Source organism: Mastacembelus armatus, chromosome 24 (assembly GCF_900324485.2).
Source record: "Mastacembelus armatus chromosome 24, fMasArm1.2, whole genome shotgun sequence".
NCBI lineage: Eukaryota > Metazoa > Chordata > Actinopteri > Synbranchiformes > Mastacembelidae > Mastacembelus > Mastacembelus armatus.
In genome coordinates this window covers 15,012,459-15,030,332 of record NC_046656.1, presented here as the reverse complement: position 1 = coordinate 15,030,332, position 17,874 = coordinate 15,012,459, and the positions used below count along the sequence as shown (strand labels likewise).

The 17,874-nt window shown below is 38.9% G+C and overlaps 1 protein-coding gene across 3 annotated transcripts in view; it reads left to right on the top strand.

The window, feature by feature from the left end:
• Window positions 1-13,181, top strand: part of tbc1d32 (TBC1 domain family, member 32) — a 48,624-nt gene extending 35,443 nt beyond the window's left edge. For all 3 annotated transcript variants that reach the window (XM_026319071.1, XM_026319069.1, XM_026319070.1), the window contains exons 32-35: window positions 95-249; window positions 1,044-1,184; window positions 4,429-4,617; window positions 10,358-13,181. In XM_026319071.1, the coding sequence (XP_026174856.1) occupies window positions 95-249; window positions 1,044-1,184; window positions 4,429-4,617; window positions 10,358-10,477 (605 nt within the window). In that variant the 3' untranslated portion in view covers window positions 10,478-13,181. The remainder of the gene's footprint in view (window positions 1-94; window positions 250-1,043; window positions 1,185-4,428; window positions 4,618-10,357) is intronic.
• Window positions 13,182-17,874: the final 4,693 nt, after the last annotated feature.

Genomic DNA, 17,874 nt, shown 5'->3' with positions numbered 1-17,874 from the left:
CTGTTGCATTTATTGTCCCATTAATTACCAGTCTAAATCATTGATCTCTGTATCTTTTCCACCAGTTCTTTGGCTCTTTAACCCTGTTCTCCAGTCACTCAGCAGGATGAATATCCAGGTCATGACTGGCTGGCTTGTACAGTTTTCCTCATCATGGCTGGCGACATGGAACGGTCTCTGTGCTTGTTACTCAATCTGTCCTCTCTGCTTACCTCTGCATTCATCTGGCCTGCAAGGATACATGCATCTGTGAGTAGAACAATGTGCTAATACAACTCTGTCTCGTCCTCCTATAATGCCACCATTTTCATACAAAGCATGTGAACAATCACAGCAATGGCACAGCAGAGAAACCATGAATAAATGATGATGATGAATCCTAACAGTATTTTTAACACAATGAATATCTGCTAGACTAAGTAGCTGATGAAAAATAAACAGGATGTTTTTCTTTGACTGAACTAAAAAAAGGAATAGTACTAGGAGGAAGATGAGTGAATGACATACATGAGGGGATAAAAAGTCAGTCAAAGGAGTGAAAAAGAATAGTTCATGTGAAGGAAGAAGTCTGAAATGAAGTCTAGTTTCAATCATTCTAAATTGCAGGGAACAACTAAGGCGCTGAGATTAATTTTTGTTTTTGTATGCCCACCTCTGTCATCTTGTCGCTCGTCAAAGTCAATTATGGCTCAATTGCACTTAACTGTGTTACGTGCTCTCACTGTGTGATGCAGAGGCAGATGCTGGATTTCTCCACACAGCAATTAGTATCCAACTACACAATGTGGTCGATTTAATCAATATCACAGAAAACAGGGCACTAATAAAGAGACAGCAGCAAGTTTAGGAGTGGGCACAGTAAAGACAAAAGTGAGGTTGTCAAGTATTAAAGACTGTTTATATGATCATCTCAGCACTGAATACTAAACAGGGAGCTAGTAATTGGTGTTTGAATATCCACCAGTAGCATAAGTAATAGACATTATTTACAGACCCATCCTTATAGTAACTAAAAATGTTAATGGAATTGCTTGTTGTGGCAGGTCCATGTTCCTCTGGAAGTAGCTGAATCAGGAATCCTTCCTGTCTACTGGTGTACAGCTCACTATGTGGAGATGTTGCTGAAAGCTCAAGTTCCTCTTGTCCACTCCGCCTTCAGGATGTCTGGTTTCACCCCCTCACAGGTATCGTCCCTGTCCTTATTTAACCTTTATTGCGCAAAACACAGTCTGCATACAAATAACTAGCTCTTCACTGCAATCCAAACCTATGTCAGCCTGTTCTTTGCCAAGTCCGTGAGGTTTGCCAACATCTGTGAGGTTCATCTAAACTTGACAAAAGAAAAAAAGACTGGAAGCCCACTGAGTATTTCAGCCTTCCATATAAGTTTGTGAAACAGTTTTTAAAAAAAATCATGCTGCTAAAACCAGGGCAGTCTTCGACATTGAAATAACTGATACTTGGAATTCACAGAAACACAGAAGGTTAGTCAGACTGAAGTTTATAGGACAATAGTGCACTGGATTTCGATTAGAAAAGCTTAATTCAAAATATTTTGCATAGACTGCCATGATGCACAGCAATTCTTGTTTTGTCACTGTGAATATTTCATAACTGATATCAATAAGGAAATATTATCAGGAAGCGACCCAAAACCAACTAAAACTTTTGAAGAGATTAGCTGCATATTAATTTCTTTATGTCACAGCGTTGGTTGCCCTGTGAGTGACTTCTGTTTATGTCCCGCTCTTTGAATTCAGTCAACTTTAAAATACAAAAATAGTACTTTGACTGTGAAGTTTTTTTTTGTCAAATACCAGAGCAGTATAAAAGTTAGAGCTTTGCTCCTCAACACTTGATTCTTTTGACATGGGTTTCTTTCTCTCAAACAAAGACCTAGAAAAAGGGTTTTTCACCTTGAATCCTCTTACGTTTGATCCTGTCTTCAGTGTGTCAGCAGCTGACAGTTGAGGCTCAAACAATGTACGGCAGCAGGTTGGCTCGCCATATTTGCATCAAAGATCTGAACTTACCGTCTCCAGGGTGGAGTAAGAAGTTAGCATGCAGCTCATCTCGTTGCTCTTCAAGGTGATAATGGGCACCTGTTCTTCAGTCAGAAATGGAAATAGCTATTCTAAAAGTTTAAGCTTTGAAAGACTGACAAAGCAGCAGTGACAAATTTATACAGAAGCTGTGTGTAAATATGTGTATGGACGAAGGCCTCAGTCTGACAGTTCAAATTGCTTAAACATTCTGCAGATAAATGTTGGCTATGCTGAGAATGAGTGACAAAATTATACTTTTAAAGAGAGGCTGTTTTTAGTCTGAGCAGCAACCTGTGCTAAATTAAGTATATTAAGCTGAACTATGGCAAGAAGTGTGCCATTTATGTATCCTAAATAAGGAACACATAAATAAATGTTTGTGTTCCCTGTGCCCTACTGTAACAAAAGCCTGAAGGATTGAAATATCATTTTAAGGTCATTAAGAAGCAGCAACTGATCATTTTCATTTTTGGTTAATGAGCTGTTTCTTTTCTCAATTAATTAATGTCTTGTTTTTCTGAGCCCATAACTCAAAGTTATGTACAATTATAAAAGCAAAAGTTGCTTTTCTATTTAAATGTCTAAGAGACTGAAAATAGTATTTTAAAAACTTTTAATTTCTCTTTGTTTGGAACCATAAATATGGGCAGAAACAAGGACATTATATGGTCATACAACAATAAAATTAAGCTGAAAACTCATGAATAGTAACACTGAATTATCACTCAGCTGCAGAACATTGTGTTTCATACACAAGCAAATTCTGATACTTCAGTGAGGCTGCTGCTGTGACCTGACCTGCTGAGATTAATAATAGCTCAGTAAGCCTGTTTATGTCGGAAGGAAAATGAAGTAAAGAACTGAGAGGATACAGTCACAGTTACCTTTGACCCCTGAGGTTTAGCTCACAGGAAGGCTAACAAAAGAGGGAAGCACATTTTGCCACTTTTAGAAAGAAAGCTGTTATTGGAAAGACCTGGAAAGGATTTATAGTCACAGTCATAGTTATGGTTATACTTTTTTCTGTCTGAGGATTTAAAAACCAGTGTGGACCAGTTGTTTCTGTTACTGCAACACATAAATTAGGATGTCAGTATTTTCAGCTCAGGAAGGAAATGGAATTAAGATGTTTGGTTTCCTGTACTCCACACCTAGCTTTTTTTTTTTTTTGCCACTCCATTAGTGCTTTAACGCTGACTGGAAAATCTGAATCTAGAGGCTTATTCAACCAGTGCAATTTCATCACAAAATATACTGTTGAAGCACTGATATTAAACAACATATCAATGGCAAAATCCAACCCAAGGAAAGTTAATTGCAATTCTTACAAGAGTTCATTCGATATTACGTCTGAAATAATTAGCATGCATCTGCTTGTCTTTTTGTGCCCTAATCCCACGTCAGTATTCTACACTGCTGTGAGTTATCAGTTCTCATTGTAAACATGTTTCCAAAGAGATTGATCCAGCAAGTTAAGTAAACAGATACTCCTGACTAATTTTGTAAAAACCAGAGCATGAGAGTGGTCTACAATCTTAAATATTAAACATTAGATAACCAAGTACAGCTTTAGATGAACATTTTATAATACAAATGTTATGTCATATTTCCATATGAACAGTGCTTCCTAATGGCACAATATAAATGGGGCATGAATATTTTTTTCTTTAAAGAAGATCTACTGCCACTTACATTGTGGGGACTCAAAATGTAAATCATTGAATTTTAGAACAACACCTTGGTTTAGTTTAGGGTTAGGTAAGTAGTGGTTACGGTTAAGATTAGAGTGAGCCTCTCAGAAAATAATGTAAAGCCTCTGAAGCATGAAATTCACTTGTGAATGTGTTTTAATGCTTATGTGCATTGGCAACAGACTAAAAATGAATTTTACTTAAGCATTTTATTTGTTTGACTGCACAACAATCATTGCCAAGCTGCTGAGCAGCAGAAAAAGTCATTAGGTTACTATCACCAGTCTGTCAGACAAAACAAAAGCACAGGTTAATAACAGCAGCTGTTGACATTTAAAATAAGTGTTGACAGAGAAAGTTACAGCCATAAAGTATCTGTGACCCTTTGCTTCAAAATGTTTCCAGTGGACATTAATACTGCAACAGACTGATGTAGCGAGAGTGCAGCTGTATGCTGTGTATATTCAGTGTTAGAGCATATCAGGTTTTTTGATTTCTTTCCATTTTTTTTTAAATCAAGTTTCAGAGTTGAGGTACTGTATATACAGTACAAGCTCAAAACAGCCAAGATTATAATTGAGGCCACCATCTTCATGTAATTAATCTGATTTCAGAGCATTGATCCCAGGGGAATTTGTAATATTCTGTTGACAAGTTTATTCTCAATAACACTGTCATCTTCCTTTTCACAGATGTGCATCCACTGGCTGGCTCAATGTTTCTGGAACTATCTGGACTGGACAGAAATCTGCCACTACATTTCCACCTGTGTGGTGATGGGTCCTGACTACCAGGTTTACACGTGTGTGGCCATATTCAAACACCTGCAGCCAGACATCCTGCAGCACACACAGGACCAGGAGCTGCAGGTCTTCCTCAAGGTGAGCTGGAACACAAACACAGACAGACCAACTCTCAATACAGCAATATATTTCCTAGTTTGTATAGATAGTGAAATCCCATTTAAGGTGGCCTCATCTATCATTAGTGAGTGTGTGATATATTTAACTATAAACAGATACTTGGAAGGTGATGCAGGTTGCAGTCTGGGAGAGTAAATCTGTAGGGAATTTCTGTAATATAGCTGTCTCCTGATACTCAAAATATTTATTATAAGTAAATAATATCTTGCCACAAACTATGTGCTGAACTACACTGCATTTATCAAATTTTGAAACAGTCTAACCACTAGGTGCACTTGGCTGGTCTAGAGCTATTAATTATATTGATACAAGCTTCCTTGGCAAATACAGTTCGTCCCCTTATGTCACAAATGTTCATATTCTTGTCTAACTAAAAGTTGTGATTGAAATTTTATTATTGACCTTGGAAGGAGCAGCTGGCAAAACTTTCTCACCTTACTGTCCATTTAGAAAGTATGGAAGAAATTTATTACCATTATAAAAATAATTTATTTCAGTCCTGATATTTTTCCAGCCTTATTTGACTTCAGTACTTATCCATGTTATGTCAAGAACTGTCCAACTGAGTAAAGAAAGAGGATTTCAGGGACTTTGAAATTTTCAGCTGCTGTTGCAAAGACTGTCAAACGTTCATTAGAGTTACCAGCCTCAGAAATCGAGATTAGAGCCCATATCAGTGCTTCTCAAAATTCAAGTAGAAGACATGTCTCAGCTTCAGCTGTTCAGAGGAGACTGAACCAGACTGTCACATGATGAAATTGCTGCAAAGAAACCAGATATGAAGATGAGAACTGTTTGGGCCAAGAGGTCCAAGGAAGGGATGTTGGACCAGTCGAAGTCTGTGCACTAGTTTCTTGAATCCACTTTTGATGAGTGAGGTTTTTGGTTCCAACCAGCATGAGACAAAGACAAAGTGAACAGAGGGATTCTGCATATTTATGACCACCATGCGGCATGGAGAAGGAGGCGTGATGGTGTTTTGCTTGAGACTCTGGTGGTGATGTGTTCAGAATTCAAGGAAAGCTTTAGCAGCATGGCTTAGTGGGACATCACTTGTTTTTCAACACACCTCAACCACCTTTGACCAAAAAGGAAGAGTGATGGAGTGTGGCATAAGGTGTGGCATAAGGTGTGGAAGTAAACGCAGTTGTGCAGAGTGAAGGACAAGCAGCCAACAAGTGCTCAGAATAAGATGGAACTCTTTCAAGATTGTTGGAGAATCATTTCCTGACCAGATGAAGCTGGTGAAGAGAAAGCCAAACGTGCAAAGCTTCTACCAAAGCAAAAGATGTCTACTGTGAAGATTCTACAATTTAAAATGTCTCTTTAAAGCATCTCAGGTGGAAACTAGGTCCTGCTTCAATATTTGGGCCTAAACGTCTGAATTTTTCTGATATGTCGACTGTAGTAGCTGCTATAAGACTTCTGCTGAACTGTACAACTCCCATGTTAAATTCAGCAGTCATTCATGATTCAGCTTTATAATAAAAAAGTTATTTGAATTTGTTCATAAACCCTACCACTTTGGTGTGGTTCAATGGAAAAATTCAGTACAAAGTACAGTGAAAACATTCCTGTTTTCAAAGTTAACATTTCATTGAAGCGCGACTGTGAAATTTCGTGAATGCTGAATTGAAGAGTGGCCCCAAAGACTTCACAAAAGGTCTAAAGTCGTGGTCTCCAAGATGTCTACTTCTAATATTGAAAGCAACATTTGACACTAGCACTGTGAATGAGACATGGCTCGACTTGAAGCACTCATCATCATTACTTATTAAGCATTTCAATCTATCTCGTCTCTGGCTGATAGCTCTGGTGTTAACATCGGCATGAGCTGCCGCTGACAGTTTTTGTGAATAAAAGATCAGTTATAGAGGCTTTATCTGAGGAAGTTCTTCTAATGAGCTGTAGCATCAGATACTGTTGCAAGAGACAGCTTTGAGACCCTGTGTGTTTTTTGTGTGTGTGTATGTGTGTATGTGAGAAAAACTTACACAGTCCTTGTCCTGAGTTGAACTGCAAAGTTTTAGCCATGGTGGTTGGTGTCGGATGGACTTCTCTCCTCTTTTCCTCTGTCGCTCTCTGTGGGAACAATGTGAAGGAACGATTTTGCTCAGACAGATGTAGTGTTATAGGCTTTTTTTTAAACATTAACACACGCACACAAAAAATTGCACCCCTCTACACTTATTCTCTCTCTCACTAGGGGGTATATCTATATTTCATCTAAATTAAAATTTGAAAAGGCAAATGACTTGTTACAATCGCTCTGTGTCTAGCTGAAGCTTAACTTCAGTAGAGCTGAAATGGTGAGAGGAAAAGTATAGTGAAAAGGAGAGGGGTTATATGTCTGACACTGATGCAGAAGCTGCATGAAACCAGACACTAAAATAAATCTTCTGTTTCATTGCTCTGCATTCAGAGAAAAAACTGCCTGTTACCACAAACACTGAACTAAAACATTATGACCACAGTAGGCACCATGACCAGTCTGTAACCCCAAATGCAGTGCTGTGCCACGACACATTCCTCTCATACTGGTCATTTAAATTTTCTCCAACTTGCGCCTGTTCAGGCCAGATGAGATAGCCTTTGTTACCCTCTTGGTGGGTCATTTAAGATCTGATCCATCCCAAACATCTGGCCTTTGTCAAAGTCACTTAGTGCTTTACACTAACCCATACAGCCAAGGTGATCCACACCTACACAGGTGCCATTAAAAGATAATTTGCCTTACCTGCAAGTGGTCATAATATTTTGGCTCATCATGTACATATTAATGCTATATACTAGGATCCCCTTTACATTTTTCCCGATTTGGCACATATATTGTAGTAGTAGTAGACAGTATTTCTCTATCCTCAAATAACTCAATTGGACATGTTTATGGAGCATTTACAGTTGTGCATTAAGAGGTTATAGAATAGCTTTGGAGCTTATGCACACTTCTGCTGTAGCTGATATAGACCTCATGCAGACACAGAAATAACTGTCATTATCAGTTTAAGGTGCTTATGTTTTCTCCTACAAGCTTCTGTCATTGGAGATTGTTAACACCAAAAAACCTTAAGCCAGTTGAACAAAGACTTGTTTTCAATAACACACGTTGAATTTTATGACACTGGTTTGCTTCTGAAGGCAGTGCAGCCACCAACATATAAGTGTTACCTTTCAGCGTCTAACCACTTGAGTTTGTAGCTCTGTATAACCTGTACAACACATTTAATACAACCAAATTTACAAACCTAATACAAAAACTTTTTAAATAGTGAACTAACCCATTTTAAAAGCTTTAAGATAAATTCCTATTAATTTCACCTTCAGGCTCAGTGAATATTAGTGCCATCCATTTACCATGTGAGGACAAGCCTAAAAAATATTAGAAATCTTTAATTACTGCATTAATTCCCTAATGAGCTCATAAATGCTTAATGGTAAATATATTGAAGGGGTCTCCAATTCCAGTCCTCCAGGTCCACTGTCCTGCTTGTTTTCCTAACGATCCCTGCCACTGCTGATAGTTGGGGAAAAAAGCAGGACATAGGATCTCAAGGAAGGACTGGAATTGGAGACCCCTGCAATATATTAACCATTAAGCACTTAGGAGCTCACTAGGGAATTAATGCAGTAATTAAAGATTTCTAATATTTATCTCGAGGACTGGAATTTGGAGACCTCTGATATATTATGAAGACGACGTGGGACAATAAGCAGGTGTTGTAACCTGTTCAGCATAAACTATACACCAGCAGTTATTTGTTAAATTCAAAGGATGTTTAAAAAACCTCTTTCATTCTTTCAGACAAAACCCCTCCTCTCCCATGGGGTTTCCTCTCCTTATCTCAATCGATCTCACTCTTCAGTGCCAACTTTTCCAGGTGCACCCACATCCATTCACATATACAGCAACCACCTGGAACTTTCAGGTATAGTGTCTTGCCCATAGACACTTTGACAGGTGGGCTGGAGAGGCCGGGGATCGAACCTCCCATCCTTCAGTTGGGAGATAAGCTGCTCTACCTCCTGAGCCACAGCTCCCCTCTTAGTGTTAGTGTTAGTGTTAGTGTTAGTGTTAGTGTTAGTGTTAGTGTTAGGTGTTAGGTGTTAGGTGTTAGGTGTTTAGTGTTAGTAACATCAAACAGCATAGGCTTTGTATTTTCACAATAAGAGTAGTGGTACATCTACCATTTGGTTGTGTACTTTCAACAAAATATGAGTTTTAAAGCTTTAAAGTTACATAGCCGATGTTGCTGACAATAAACTTGCTCTATATTAAGCTATAAATTGAATTCCTTTAAGACATACAATTGGGCTTAATTTTATGATTTTTCACTAATTGTTGCTTTTTTGTAAGGACATGGCCTGGTTAATGAGAGCGAGGGTAAACTTATGTTTGTTGTGTGTGTTGTTATTCTGCATGCAGTGTGTCCTCTGGGTGCAGCATTGCTCAAGCTGCTAATTGACAATGCCACTCACACCATAAAGCACAGCAGTCAGTTATTTGCTCTGCTGCAGTGTTTGCATTACCCATGAGGTCGGGTGTTGTCATGACAGTTGCATACTGAGGCTCAGGCAGCAATTATGGCAGCTGAAATTAAAACCCTGACTGAACAAATGAGCCAAATGAAACGTTCTTTTGTCTGTTCTGATATGTGTCTCTTAGATAGTTAAGCTAGCTCTGCCTATTAAGACATCTTGTGTGTGAACCTGGGTATTGGAGATGCTAGTACTTATTAAGATATCTATGCAACCCTGTTTGTTTTGTCTTCTGACATGTAACAATTCATTACCTGAATGCTAACCCATGAGGCTATTATTTCCTGGCAGGGTGCAGTATTTGATTCTAGGATTTAATTTGATTTCTGCTTAGTATGAAACAGATTGAATGTATTTAGATGAAGGGGCTATATTGAATTATTTACACCCCCCCAAACAAAGTGAATAATACAAACTAAGCCACCTTCTGTCTCATGCATTGTCTGTGTGTATATTTCTACCTTCACAACTTAGGAAACCTACTTTTGTTCCTTTTTAACTGTAATAACTGCAGCTTACTGCTAAAACGAATGTACTGCTGACAACTGGACAGTCTGCTCTTTAAAAAGTATCTTGGAAACTTTTGATCACTTCCTATGCCAGTACTTTAAAGTGGTACTCTAGTGATTTAGTATTACACTTCCATAAAATAGGGGGCATGTGAGAGACAAAGGCTGTATCTGAAAGCACTCCCTAAGTTTATTTCTTCACTACTCCCATTACAACAGACACTCAGTATTTTTCTCTGAAGTGAGCAATTAATTAAAAAATCTAGACCCTTAGGAACATCACTTCACATCTTCACTGACAGCTTTACTGTTTAACTGTAATTTCTGCATCTACACATTGCATTGTGGGACTGTTTGCACAGGGTACTGTACTGTACATTTGATGGATGCTAATTTTTTTGTTATTCTAAGATAGTCTGAGGGCACCTATAGCATCTTTTCTACCTTTCCATCTTCATAAAAACACACATCTTTCAAATTTCAGCCTTCAATTTAAAACGCAGGTTCTCTCTAATCAGAGGTTCAAGGTCATTTTCTTAGACTTCTAGAGGCCAGCGTGGCTGAGTAGTACTAACTGTAACAAGTAAAAATAAAACCCCTTTAATTTGAACTTTCAATTTGATAATACAACAGCGTTTCCTTTGTATTTGCAGGAGCAGCCAATCCAAGGCTTCAAGGTCAGCAACTACCTGAAGTTCATGGAGGGACTGGAACGCAGCTACAGAAACATTGTTCTCACTGATATGACAAGTATTAAAAACCCTGTCGAGTAGGAACGTGTTGAACTGGTCCATGTAATAGAAGCCACAACAGAAAGTTTTTAAACTTTCAAAACCAGTGTTGGACCACTTTTAATCTGCCTTAATGTCACTGAAGCTGGGATTATCTTCCAGTGACACTAAACAGAGAAATTCAAACAGAGCCTTTCTACCACAAGCCTTTACTGTGGACTGTGACTCACTGAATATGTATGTGCACCATCTTTACAAGCTGATCAAACCATGAGAGCCTTAGCATCAGAATGGAGATAAGAAGAACCTGGTGGAAAATAGAAATTAGGGCACAGATCTTCACTATCCCCATATAACTAGCATGCTTTGTGTGGTTTAGATAAGCACTGACAAGAAGTCCAGAATGCTTAAAGTCCAAAAAGTTTCTTATCACAGAAGCACATCACATTCACAACAAGAAAACCTATCTCTGGGACCTTACCTTTTTCATAATTACATTATGAGATCTGGATAACATAATTACTAATAGAATAATTCATAATTCTGAGATGAGTGATCCAGATCCTGCATTAGACGACATGGACACAAAGTGAATTCCAGAATGGAAAGCAACTTGAGACTAATTTTTAGGCCCATTTTTTGCATTTTGGAAAACTAGCTCCACATGTATTAGCAGTTGCTATATGCAATGTACCATTTGCTGTACTGACAACTACCACAGAATTGCTGCCTGATGAAATCTTAAAAACCTAGTGACTCTCAGGCACGTTCGGAAATGTTCCAATTCCTGCACCGTTAGTCTTTTGTACATTATCTGGTAATGAGATAGTTTATTTCATAATTACAAGATCCGGAGCTCAGCCTGCGCAATCTAACCATCTTATGGCTATGACACAGATCATTAATGCCAGGACATGTAATGCGTCACACAGTCTCTTGTGATTGTGTACTTTATATGAAAGATGCATGAGGAAGGTTGTATCATTGTGATAAACCCTCATTAGTAAGCACAGCCTTTCCTCTCCCTCCCTGCACCGCTGTCCTGCTGTCCCTCTTCAGACACACAGAAGCCTGAATAATAAATGAGTTCATCACATCCATCTCCCTCACAACTGTTTGCCATGGGAAAAGACAGAGCACAACAGGGTGATGGCTTACAGTGACAGGGCCTGATCAAATGTTTACCCTGTAAAACACAGCACTTCACACAGGGCATTCCACTAATGTCTCACAATGTATTGAACATCTGAAGCTGCATTAATCACTTTTTGGCCACTTGGGGTCAGACTCTCAACAACAAGCTCAACATCACAAACATGTTTATCAGGCTTTGTAAAGTGGTTTAGCTAAGCTGTGCCTAGTTACATGTTCAGCATCCATTTGGAGATGTGTTCCTGCTGACCTGATCAAAGCAAAGAGATGTGACCATATCTCTCAACACACACAGCAACTGTCTGCCTGCTTCTCCACTGACATGTTAGATAACTAGCCTTGTAAAATGGACAGATGTCATGTTCAGCAGAAAATAAAGGTGGAGCAGAGAGGAAGAGACATTTAAAGCATATTTCCTTCAATGTCATGTTAAAAAACAGTAAACCTATTCAAAGGACTTGCCAGCACTCAGTCGTTCCACATAAATTAGGAAAACTGCCAGTGGCCGCGGGAGCCAACCATCTAACTCTTCTTCTACATGTTTGCTACGGACGTCACTGTATTGTTTTCTCATGATTTCACTAAACCCAGTGAACAGTATTTTAGCTGAAATGTGGGTGAATCCAACTTGTACAGGGAAGAGGGACACTGAACAAAACACAAACAAACAGCCTCGACACAACAGCACCATTAGCCATAGTAACTGCACATCAAGAGATATTAACTTAATACACTGAATATTTATATAAGCATTTTTGTCAAAAGACAAAGATTAAGTGAAACCCTGAGCTATATAAATAAATATTAATTGCCTTAATGCTAATGTGTTAATTACTGAGCCCCATATCAGGCGGAAATTATTTTTTTAAACTTTGTTTTGTGTTACCCCGCACAAAGATTTGCATTGTGTGTATTATATTAGCTTACCTAACACTACATTAATAACGTTAATTAGCCACTTGTTGTCACATTGCGTCCGGTGGGCTATTTTGCTGGCTCCCTTCATTTCAACAAGATGAAAACATAATTTAACATTGACTTTAAACTGGCTTTGTCTTTCTTTAATCATATATTCATTTTCATAGCAGCTGGCTCAGCTGGAAATGGCCCTATTGCTACCATTCAAATGTGACGGAAGTGAATGTGTCCTGCGTGCTGCGTTCAAAGGCTCAGAAAAGCTAATGTAATTGCACACAATGCAAATCTTTTTGCGAGCTAACGCAAAACAAACACTAAAAAAAGATAATTTCCACCTGAAACTTAAGGGACTCCGTAGTTCATTACATCATAAGGCTAAGATTCAAATGCCAACATCCACCTACACTATAATATCATGAACATAGCTTTTATGATGTTACAGTAAGATATTAATACTGTGTCACAGCTGCTGAACAAACCACGTTCCAGTCACCAGTGAGCAGAGATCCGCTGCTAAAATCCGCTGGTTTCAGTTCTGACAATTCAGTGTGCTCACTTCAACATGAGGATTTGATGTTAAAAACGTGTGTGTATGTGTAATGAACACCTCTAGTCATGTTGTGTGTGTGGGATGCTCTTTATTGTACAATATAAGCCAATAAAACTGGTGATTTTATATTGAAGTCTTATCTAGTTTGGATTGAACATCCCCTTACACAATGAACTGTAGGCTAAAGTCGACTCACTGTTTTAAGAGACGCACAAAAATCATTAAAACATGTAAGGATTGTGTAATATAAGCTTCTGTCCCAGAGTGTGAAAGCCTGTTTCTGTTCTTGCTGTAGGAAAACTAAAACGTCTCACAGGGAAGGAGTATATCAGATAAACATGCAGATGTCAGGCTGCTAACAGATGTGAAAACCAATAAGAGTTTGAAATATGACTCTTGGGCTCACTGGGAGTATGTGATAATGATTTTAGTTCATTTGTGCCTTCACTTAAACAGAGAGAGAGAAATGAAAACCCTTGAGGCAAAGATTCAAGGGTGTACTGTCAATTTAAAGAAAATTACATCTATGTGTTATGTTTTCTTTGGCTTTCCTGCATTCTGATTAAGTTGTAGGCATAAAATGAAACCATCACACATTCATACACCTTCTTCTCAGCCTCTATAAGATTACATGGATGATGTTGTTTTGGACTGACGTATCAGTTCAGCTGGGATAGACCACTTGTTTTAGGAATTAAGAGTCTAAAAACAAGAAACAACATGTCCATTCAACTCTATCAATCACTATTTAGCTGTGCAGCACGCCTCGTTTCTGCTTTGTGGAAAGTTTAATGTCAAACTGTTACCAGATGTCACTGTCCGCACTAGTTGTCAGAGTTTTAGTGGAGATACAAGAAGAAGGGGGGTATAAATCCATGTTAGTGGTGAGGCTGTGCTGTGACACAGCTCATATTAAACATGTCTATCAGCACTGCAGTGTTTTTATCATCTGAATTCACGTGGACAGCTACTAACAATTTTTTATTGTTTTTTTTTTTTTTAACTTTGTGACACAGAGAACTCGACTTTGAGAAACTTTTGAGAAACGAGTGTTTCTAGCTGCTGGAGGGATGGCAATGAACAACCTGACAGTGGATCAGCTAACACAGGCTGGGGGGGACAGCTAACCCTTTTAAGAAAAGACAAATACAGACTTGAAAATGACTTGGTTGGAAATGACAAGGATAACTGGCAGCAGATATTCAGCTGTGATGCTTTGTAAATGCTGTAAATTACTTCTCAAAAAGCCAAAGGGGAACTTGCATCCATCAGGTGTAAGGTACAGGTCAGCTCTATGATTGCTGCTTCTGCGTCTGCTGCTGCTGCTGCTGTCATTCAGTATGCACCATTAGTTGAAAAAGAGAGGGAGAATAAATACAAAGAAAGCATACTAGCAAAGAATATCTGTCCTGCATCAAACACAGTGGAATCACAACAAAAACCTACTGTTCACCATGAATATACAAGTGTTTGGCATCAGGTCTGCCCAAACTCTGCCCAAATGATCATGCTAGTTGCAGTCTGAGGCAGAGGCTGGTCCACCCCGAGGACAAAACACCCAGACATAAGCAGAGCAATCCAGCATGTGCAGTTCAATGCAGCGATGGAGGCCAAGACTTGGACACCGGAGAAATAAAACAACTGCTTCACAAACATATGGCACAAAACTGAAGAGCCAACTCCTCAGGACAAGCCTCAGCAGTCCATGTGCATCTGAAGGACTGAGGACGCTCCTCGGAAGAAAAGCAGTGTGCACACTTTGGCCAGAGAAAACAGATGGTTTGAAAGAGAAGTGAACAAACATCTACATCAAACTGGATCATCAGACAAACCATCAGTCAAAAGAGAGGATGGTCTATGACACCACTTACAGCACAGTCCCAACATCCCTGCCCAGTTTAACAACCGCGGACACCTTGACACTTGACCCTTGACCCTAATGCCCCTCATGATGGTCAGGTTGATGAATAGGAATCACCATCAGCAAGTGAGGAAGTTAAATGTACAAAAATTCTATTAAAAAACGCTAAAACCTTGTCAAGTCAACGTAAGTCAAAGCCTCTCTGTCACTGTTCATCCAGCTGTTGTGAGTTTCTGTTTAGCTTGACCTGCTCATTTATCATACTATGAACCAACCGGCTCGTTCATTTTGACATAATGAGCTGTTTATATCAATTAGCTTTGAAAACCTCATTATCTGTGCAGGAGCTCACTCGACCTCAGAAGGGGATACAGTTTAGAGATGATGATTTTAATGGCAAACTTTAAAGTATAATGATCTGTTGTGCTGTTGATCTTGATTATGGACTTGAAAACTGACAGAAAGCAATTTGAAGCAGATAATTGCTGGTAATTAGGCTGATTAGGCTGCGATGAGGACACACCTTGCTCTATTTGGAGCCTGAAGATGTTTGCAAGCCCTTTTTTTTTTTTAAACTTTTATCAACTGCGCTGTTATCTTTATTAGCGTTAATCTTGCACGTGTTCATTCTGAAATTGTTGTGTTACTGATTCCTTGATTATACTTATTTTCTTCTCTGATTCTAATCTTTAGCTCCAACATTTTCTGCAGGAGTTTGCTTCTTTTTCCTGTTATCAGCTTCTTATCTAACTTTTGTATCTTTGGTTGGCAGTTTGGTTTTTGCTATTGTAGCCACTGCTTCTTGCCTCCAGTGTCTGTAATACCTTTGTTATATTCTCTGCAACAACCCAATTTTAGTGGCCAAAGATGTCTTGTTTTGATCACTGTGTGTATATGTGCTGCTGAAGAGGAACAGCCCTGTGAGAAGGGAGTTTTGCATTAGCATTTCTATTTGCTATGGCCAATGTTTTCCACAATGCAGTGTATTGTTCATTGTGTGCATGTGAATCAGATAACTGTGGGGATTTGGAGCTCAGTGATAGAGACGGTTATGCCAGGCTTATTGATAAGCATGCACAAAAGGTCTCTAATAAAGACACCTTTGCATTTCATTTGACTGCCTCTTTGTAAGGAAGACAACTACTTAAGAATTATTTATTGATCCCAAAGCTGCCGTGCTTGATGACAGAAGCTGTCCACTTCCTCCAGGCTTGTTTGGAGGCTCTCATGGTTTGCATGCTACAGGCTTTCTCTGAGTCCCTCTGCACAAACTCCCCTGCTATCAACTCTACCGCCTGTCAGACAGTCTGAGAGAGACAGCAGAGAGATGTTGAGAATTATAATTCCCATTCACGCTCTTCATTGCATAGACACAAAGCCCTGCACAGACTCAAGTTCAACCTCTCCCCTCACTGCCTCCATTCCTCGGATTTGTGGAGCAAAATCAAGAGATGATTTCCTAATCCCCACAAGCCCAATAATAGCCAGGGGCCAACTGGTACATGAAGTTACCTCTTGGCAATAAACAAGTGACAGGCTCATTGTGGAAATGACTAAAGTCTAAAGTCTCTGAATTACCAAGAAAATTGGCCTCGAAACTTAACTTTGCCAAAGCTGAATAGTCTGGAACTTACATCCAAAACCAAAGGGCAGACAGTTTAATTTCATACCAATATGGTTTCAGCCACAACCACTGCCCATGCCTCATTAGGCTGGGCAGTGTCCAAATATCATATATGAGGATATTGGCAATCGTTACATAATTCTGATTTAATTAACATTCTGCTTTCTAATGGAATACTAATTTATGCCCACGGCTGCTCCTCAGCCATGGGTCTGTTAACTGACACAGCTCTCTGAGAGGGGAAGCTGATGGAAGTGTCAAAAAAAAAAAAAAAAAATGATTTGGACCAAGTTACAAACAAATATCACAAGGGAACATTTGGACAAAGAACTGAAATACTGGGATCAAAGTGAGTCTTGTAATTATCATAAACAGACACTATTAAAACTTAATTCTGCAACAGCACCACAGTGACCAGGCCTGCAGTCACACACGCAAGACAACACGAAAACTCAAGATACAAGCCAACCCCTTACACTGGACCTCACTGGTAGCAGTGCTGGAGATTCTAAACAGGAGACACGTGTTGCAGGAAATTAGTAATCTGAACTAAAAGTTCAATTAAATACACTCACTATATTGAATATAAAACTTCCATTACATTTGAGCTGAGTGTTAAAGGTAATGGCAGAAGAACCAGATGAATCATAATAAAAGACTCAGCTGCCAAGCTTAAAATATTGACATTAATTCATCAGGAGCTACAGACCTTTTTTAAAAAATATTAAGACAACATAAAAACCAATCACAGCTCTACTGTATCTCCACCTTTTCATGGCCTATCAACCTACTGTCACAGGTATTATAACTCAGTTAATCCTCTTTACTGCTAAGCTGCCATTTAAAGGGTCAACAACCAGAGACATTAAGTGAGGAAGAGCTCCAGAGAGCTCAGTGTTGTCATTGCTTGATTACACGCCGAACAAGATTTACTTACACATGATATGTGATATGTTCCCCAGTTCTTAAACTGGGGACGCATTGGAGGAATTTTAAAAAGCCAACTGGTTTGGAAAATTGATTTGACAATCACCTCATTTTTTTGCAGTATAAACTAAACAAAACCAAATGTCAATTGTTTGACAGTGATAGGGAAGTTTCTAAATCAGATGAGGGAGTTTTCAAACATGATTTCTGCTGTTACAGTTTTATATACCATACATACGTTATATGTACGCATTTTAGATATACAGTGGGTACGGAAAGTATTCAGACCCCTTTAAATTTTTCACTCTTTCTGTCATTGCAGCCATTTGCCAAAATCAAAAAAGTTCATTTTATTTCTCATTAATGTACACTCAGCACCCCATCTTGACAGAAAAAAACAGAAATGT